This window comes from Maylandia zebra, linkage group LG18 (genome assembly GCF_041146795.1).
Source record: "Maylandia zebra isolate NMK-2024a linkage group LG18, Mzebra_GT3a, whole genome shotgun sequence".
NCBI lineage: Eukaryota > Metazoa > Chordata > Actinopteri > Cichliformes > Cichlidae > Maylandia > Maylandia zebra.
In genome coordinates, this window is record NC_135184.1 from 15,246,268 (window position 1) to 15,254,277 (window position 8,010).

General features: G+C 40.6%; 1 protein-coding gene across 7 annotated transcripts in view; it reads right to left on the reverse strand.

Moving 5' to 3' along the window:
* mib1 (MIB E3 ubiquitin protein ligase 1) overlaps positions 1-6,823 on the reverse strand; it is a 64,138-nt gene extending 57,315 nt beyond the window's left edge. For 6 of the 7 annotated variants that reach the window (XM_004542867.2, XM_004542865.2, XM_004542864.2 and 3 more), the window contains exons 1-2: positions 5,933-6,823; positions 4,987-5,158 (exon numbers count right to left, since the gene is read on the reverse strand). In XM_004542867.2, the coding sequence (XP_004542924.1) occupies positions 4,987-5,158; positions 5,933-6,161 (401 nt within the window). In that variant the 5' untranslated portion in view covers positions 6,162-6,823. The remainder of the gene's footprint in view (positions 1-4,986; positions 5,159-5,932) is intronic. The other variant, XM_004542863.2, reaches the window with a different exon arrangement.
* Between the last annotated feature and the right edge of the window lie 1,187 nt (positions 6,824-8,010).

The window sequence follows — 8,010 nt, forward strand, 5'->3', positions numbered from 1 at the left end:
GAAGCCAACAGAACCACATCATCTGCAAAAATCAGAGATGAGATTCTGAGGCCACCAAAGCGAAAGCCCTCCGCCACTTGGCTGCGCCTAGAAATCCTGTCCATAAAAATTATGAACAGAACCGGAGACAAAGGGCAGCCCTGGCGGAGCCCATCACCCACCGGGAACGAGTCCGACTTATTGCCGGCAATGCGAACCAAGCTCTTGCAACGGTTGTATAGGGATCGAATGGCCCGTAGCAATGGGCCAGACACCCCATATTCCCGCAACACCTCCCACAGGACACCCCGAGGGACACGGTCGAATGCCTTCTCCAAGTCCACAAAACACATGTAGACTGGTTGGGCAAACTCCCATGCACCCTCAAGTATCCTGGAGAGGATAAAGAGCTGGTCCAGTGTTCCGCGACGAAAACCGCATTGTTCCTCCTGTATCCGAGGTTCGACTAACGGACGAACTCTCCTTTCCAGCACCCTGGCATAGACTTTCCCAGGGAGGCTGAGGAGTGTGATCCCCCTGTAGTTGGAACACACCCTCCGGTCCCCTTTCTTGAAGATGGGGACCACCACCCCGGTCTGCCAGTCCACAGGTACTGCCCCTGATCTCCACGCAACATTGCAGAGGCGTGTCAACCAGGACAGCCCTACAACGTCCAGAGCCTTCAGGAACTCGGGGCGGACCTCATCAACACCAGGGGCTCTGCCACCAAGGAGTTGTTTAACTGCCTCAGTGACCTCGCCCCCGGAAATTGGCGGGTCATTCCCCTCATCCCCAGACTCTGCTTCCTCCTCGGAAGACGTGTCAGTGGGATTAAGGAGGTCCTCGAAGTATTCCTTCCACCGCCTGACAATTTTCTCAGTCGACGTCAGCAGCGTAGTAAATACTCTTCCAACAAAATAAGCATCCTTACTCTTCATCTACAGCACAGAGAGGAGCCCCCTGATAACTTTAAGCTCAGCCCATGAGCAACTGTGATCCGGCAGCTCGGGGTGAGACCAGAAGAGAATTTCTCTTCCATTTCAACTCTTCTGTTCTTGTTGTCATAGCAGAGAAAACCTCTCTAACACTAAAAAAAAAAATACAAAACTATAAATCAATGGAAAATCCTGCAGGATATTACTCAGACTGTTCAGGTACACTTTTTTGCTCTCAAACATATGTTGGCACTTAGTCTATAAAACTTAAAGATTCTCTGATAGAGGGCAAGGCAGAGTAAAATTCTTTTCTTCAATCTGACCTGATCTTACCTGTGTGTGAATTATTTAGTAACAAAGTTTCTACTTTCAACTAGAGCAGGGCGATATGGCCAAAAATATTTATCACGATATACATTTGAAAATTTGCGATAACGATATAACTGACGATATAATTGATGCGAGACAAAATACTCCACAACATTACTAGCGCAAAAAGACAACCTTCCATTAATTTTCACTTAAACAAGAAGCTGGTTTTTATGTACATTAAAGCTTTATAAAAATGTAACAGTGCAAATGCAAATTCCTTGCTGAAAGTTTAACCAAAAGGCATTTCCAGTAGAAATGGGCTGACATATCCTGAGCATAACCATGTATAATATCCACTGAAGTTAAAAAGAGGTGCTTTGCAACATTAAACTGTAGTGTGCAGTACGCATTTTTTGGACCATAAGGCACATTGAGCTAAACAAAGCAGTTAGATAAATCAAACTTTATTAAACTCATTCTTCTTGCTTCCTCCACTTCTGTACCATTGATTCATTGATGTTGAATTCTCTGGCAGCTGCTCTATTCCCATGTTGTTGCAGTATATTAATGACTAGCCTTGTATTGTGGATGGATTATCTCAGTTGTTCTCCTGACTGACGTTTGGTCCGTTTACAGCATCCTGCCATGCGATTGCATTTGTCTCTAACCATGAGGAACCTTAGTGTTCATCCTCCAGCTTCACTGTTTATGTTATGCTAACATAGCTGTGTCGCTAGCGATCACGTAGCACATCATTATATACCAGCTAGCCCAACTTCAGTAACCCTACAAACGTCACTGCTGTTTAGTTTCCTGCCTTCATTTATGTTGGAAGTGATAGCAGAGGTTTGAATTTTTTCAGAAATCTCTCAGTCAGAACATGCAATATCATGCTTAGGTAACTAGCGAAACTAGCGAGCTAACTTCCGCTAGCTTCCTGCTAACTTCTAACTCCGTTAAATGTAATAAATTTTGTTTTCATGGATGCCTGGAAGTTAAACTGAATTGTTACACCTGGTAAAGCAGCAATGCTGATCGTTTTATTAAAGATGAAAGAATTTAGACAGTTAACTCTCAGTGATGCTGCAGTGTTTGTTTGACCTGAAGTGTACTGAGTTTAGGACCCAGATTACTCCCAGATTTAAGAGCATCTTAGTCCGACAAATACGACAATAACGACGGCCGCTTGCATGTTCTGCAAAAAAATGTGCTTTGTTGTGTATCTGACGGACAAACACCAAACCAGTTCCACATCACTGAAGTTGCACCATTTTTACAAACCAATTCTGGTTCATCTGTTTCACTCAACAATCGGCCATGTGCGTATGAAAACAAAGGCACTGCGCATGCGCGTTTTACTCATATTCTATCGCGATATTTCATTTTCCTATCGTTGCCTAACATTATACCGGTATTACCGTGAACGGTATAATATGGCCCAGCCCTACTTTCAACTTCTGAAAAATTTATCAAAGCAGGAATTCAGATAAAGGATATAAAAACAAAATTCGTTTTCCCACATAAACCATGTCACCTGTAAACAGGCGATTTGGCACATTAATTTGATTTTGGTGAATAAGACAGAAAAGACTGATCGCATCAGATGTCATATGCTCCTGCTGTCAGCTGTTTAATGCACGCAGTTCCTTGTGAAGGATTCATGACAAATAAAAGATGTTTTTGTAACATTAGCTAAGGTTGCTGACAGTGTCAGTACTTCTTGAAGAGTCTTTACTGTAATCCTACCACTTCCTTTACAGTAAAACCAAAATTGTGAGTTACATGATCTTACCCATCTCTCTAGAATTTTTTAAAAGGTATTTTCAGACAATAAAATTAGCTTTCAACAGACAATAAAGCCCAAAAACAAAAACAATGGGGCACACAGTGACACAATTCAATCTGACTATCAACATCAACTTCAGGTAAATACTGATAACAATATAAAGTAGGGCTGTGTGATATGACCAAAATCTCATATCCCGATATAAGACATCTATCGTCCAGATAACGATATAAATCACAAAAATGTAACATTTTCTGTAAATTCTGTGAATCTCGGGCAGCTCGACTTGCGTGAAGTGTTTCCAGCTGGGCGTCATGCCAGTCGAGTGTTTTAACGATGTATGAAACTATATATTTTTAGACATAAGTTGTAACGACCGCAGTTTTCTTTGTGAGTATTTATTACACAGTGTGCTGCAGGAAAAAGCCTGACGGCTCTTTTTTGCTTTTCATCCGTAAACACTCTGCATACTCTTTCACGTGATTCAGTTTATTTTGAAAAGTCTCAACAGGATCTTGAGCTTTATTGTGAAAGGTTTATATGGAAAATAAAAAAGCGGACATGCGGTGGTTTTAACGTTGTTGTTGCTAACGATAACGCATAAAAACAGGCGCTTGTCCGTCTGTAGTGTGGTTATATTAAATACAAGAGAAAGAGAGTACTTTAAGAAATTAATATAGCCACTACAGTGACCATCAAAATGATGAAAAAAAATTGCCGTAAACAGTTTATTTTGTGACACCACGAAACAAACGATAGCGTAAAATGAAACGATAGATGTTTTTATATCGTCATCCGATATATATCGTTATATCTAACAGCCCTAATATAAAGTGTTGTAGAGTCACTCTCTGAAAACTAAATAATGTGAAAACACTGGATTTTACATGCCTAATGTTATTTTTTCACATCCTGAAGCATTTATAATAAGTGTATATTTCTATTTTATTAATTTAATGTAAGGTGTCAAATACCTAACAAACTGCTATTCCTCATGTGCACAATGTGTCTATAAAAATCTATCTGAAAAAGTTCTGAAATCTTAATTCAAAACATACTTTATAATAATTCAGTACTATCACATTTCAATGGAATAAAGACAAACTCTGCAGCAATACTTTGTCTAAACTTCAAAAAAGTAAAACGCCTAACATTTCCCACTTAACACCATCACAAACTGTTGTTGGCAGGTGTGTTGTTTTGTTTGCCAACTTATAAAATATTTTTCATTACTCTATAATGCGCTGACACCATCTCAAGCAGTTTTTTTTCATAGAAACCCAAGGGGATCTGACCTTGCACTAAAGGGAAATCACTTGATTCTATTACTAGTGCTTAATTAAACCTTAAATACATTTTGAAATCAAATGGACAAAAACTCTATAGTTTTGCCTAAAGGTATATTTTAAATCGTGAAAACAATACCATAAATTTGTAAAAACTAGTCGACTAATCACTTGAACTGACAACTACTAGTACACAAGAAAAAGAAGCTGCATGCATCCTCCAGGAGACAAAAAAAGATTATATGTTCTCTAAACGGGAAACACTGCACTAATATGATTTTTGAAAAGGTCTGACTGATCTTAAGGTGAGGCTGAGTTGTTGCCTGGCAACTGAGGGCTGGGAGCATAGAGATAGACACAGTCTGCCTAAAATGCAGGGTGCACAAAAGACCCACAAATATCATACACACACAGCTACACAGAGTGTGTAAAGGGGGAGACCAGCCAATCACAATTAAATACAGGGATTACCTGTCTACTCTATGTCTACTTTATAATTGTTGGGTCTACGATGAGGAACAATAAGAGCAAATATTGTTAGATTACACTAGAAAACAGCTGTAGTAAAGGGCCGATCGCTGCATACAGATGAGAGAGCAGGGAATAAAATGTGACACACTTTTGCCTCATGTGATTTTTCGCCTCTGTTCACATGGCAATCTAGAATTTTATATAAATATTAACTAACCTCTCGCTGCCTGGGGTGGTGATCCTGTAGAACCGGTGTCTCAGGTGATGCTTGTCTCCATGGTAACAGGTTGTGCAGAGGTCGTAATTGGTGCACTCTGCACATTTCCAGCGAATACCAATGATGGGCTGTTGACGGCAGGTGTCACACATGGTTCCATCATGCTTGATGCCTGAGGGAGCAGAATGAGTCGTAATTTAAACATAATAATGTGCACAGTACACATCGGTAATATTACTGCAACAACTTAGCAGCACCTTGCTACCAACAATGTGCATGCTATCAGTTCAAAAAGAGACATATTCTTCATACTATTAAAAGAGCAAGATAACAGATTTATTAATATACTGGCAGTTGGATTTGTTTTTCCTTTACAGCTCCTTAAAATCTTTTCCCCTTCAGCATGTCCTTACAGGTTGATCAACAGTGTAAATTACTGCAGGAAACTGCTCCTTATCCAGTGACTAACCAGGGGGCGGATATGGGATGTCTGTCAATGGGACGTGTACTGAACGAAGTAATTGGATTGACATGTATTGCTATTGGTCCTTAAAACCACATCATGCTTCTAATCATTTACATAATTAGTACAAAAGTTTATCCAAGCAGTGTGAAGTTCAGAGTCATGATATGTTTACGACAGTGACTTATTTTCATACCTTCTATACAAAGCTTTCACTGCCTGTGTACAGACAGGATATAAATATAAATGGGGCAGTTCGTCTCAAATGGTGACCTTATTATATATTCTTAAAATATTTGTAAGTAAGTTGCTTCTGAGAAACACTGTAAAAAGCTCCCAAGTTAAGCCAAAAAAATGAATACATTTTAAAAAGTCCCGTAGCTTGCAAACGGAGCACCCCTCTGTTACACTGTAAGCCACTTCCATGAGACTAAAACTCAGCCTGAAAGTGCGAGCAGAAGCAGGCAGCGGAAGTGAAGTTACCTGTTGGAGCACTGTCTAATATCCTCACGTCATAAGCTCCAGAACAACGGTAGTTGGCAGCCGTCCCGTTATCCCAGACAACCACCACCTCCTCTGGACTTTCAAAACTCCTAACGGTACCGACATGACCCTCTCCTCCATCCTGCTTCCCCCACTTCCAGTCAGGTCCGCGAACCACTCTTGCTCCAACTCCTTCCATCATGGCTCGGTTATTCCTGCCGGTGGTCATTTAAGAAAAGATGTCGCAAAGGTACAACAATCCTTAAAAGTTACCAAGCTAGCACTCTTTGCTAGCCAACTATGTGTGCACTGGTAGAGAGTTTCCAAACGCAAGCGAGAGCAAGTCCTAACAGGAAGGCGACTGGAACAATCCACAAAGCTAGCCTGTTAGCTGTGTGTAGCTGTAGTTAGCTGCCCAAGAAGGATTCTGGATCCTCTCCCAAAAACTATTACAACAAGCTAGCATCAACCTCGAGCCAGTGGCGTCCAAGTGTTGCCTCTGGCAGTGAGGAAGTTAATACCCCAAAGTAGCCAACAGCTAGAGCAGATAGATCTCAGTACTCAGCAAACTGCCAGTCCCTCTCCTCCAGTCCACACACTTGAATCCCACCTCTTCAACTTAGCAGGCTAGTGAGCGGAGTTGCTAGCTATCGCAGCTAGCAGGATAAAGCTCTCCTGGCTCCCTGTGGCTGGAGTGAATGTGCTCCTTTTCGATGTTGCTTGTCCTTATTATTATAGTCTGCGATGCAGAAAAAACCCTCCGACATATATCCTTTATCACCTAGAGACGGTGCCATAGACTACTCTCAGAATAATCGCGTCGCCATTATAGTCAATCACCGCTCAGACAAGCAACAACTAGCTCCGGAGCTGGACGATAAAGCACGAAGACGCGAGGCTTGGAAAACAAGCAAGTCCAGCCATTGCGCATGCGCACCTGTAATACGCTCGAGCATATGGACCATCGCCAACTCATAATACATGTATTACCGATTATTACACGGTTTTTGTTTGTTTGTTTTTTTTTACGTTTTTTTATGCTCTTAACGTGTTTTTCTTTAACTATTAATTTTTTCTTAATTTTCTATTTTATTTTTATTGTGATTATTCCTCGTTTTTATTTATTTTGTTTTCGTGTTGGTTTCATTTTGTACATTATTATTTTTACTAAAATAATTTTAATACATGGCAATCATTTTGATACATATTATAATATCAGGGTTTTAAATCTTTTGGTGATGAACATTTATATAGTGCCATTTAATTGCTTTACTAATTTTCCAATCAGAATGACAATTTAAACTCTCCCACATTCTAATTTAAGTGATTTCACTAGTAAAGAACAACAACAATAATTATAATCATAATGACGATCATGATCATCGTTATTATTATTATTAGTAGTAGTAGTAGTAGTAGTATCTTTCAGCTTCTTCCTTTATTGGATTTCTGCCTTCATTTCACATCTCTTTAATCCTCATCTGTTACACAAACTCTCTGGATGTCCTCCTTCGCTGTTTCTCCCCTGCACATGTCCACACTATCTCAGCCTCTTTGTTTCTCTAACTTTGTCTCCACATTGTTCATCCTGAGATGTCCCTCTGAAGTACTCAAATTACCAATCCTGTCCATCCATTAACATCTTGAACGCTCTAACCTCCAGCTCTGCCTCCTGCCTTTTTGTTAGCCTCCCAGTCTCCAAACCAAACATCATAGGTCTCACTACCATATTGTAAAACTTCTTTCACTCTTGCTACTACCCTTCTGTCACAAATCACCCCGGACACTCGTCTCCACCCACTCCACCCTGTCTGCACTCTCTTCTTCGACTCTCTTGTGCTGTCTATTGCTTTGGATGGTTGTCATTTACCTTCATGCACGTTCAGATTTCCACCTGTCTCCCTCCTGTTCACACACATGTATTCAGTCTTGCTTCTACTGACTTTCAGTCATCTTCTCTCCGGTACCTATACCTCTCCCAGTTCTCTTCCACCTGCTCCCTACTCTCACTACAGATCACAGTGTCATTTGCAAACATAATGTACTGAGACTCCTACTTGACCACATCTGTTATTACT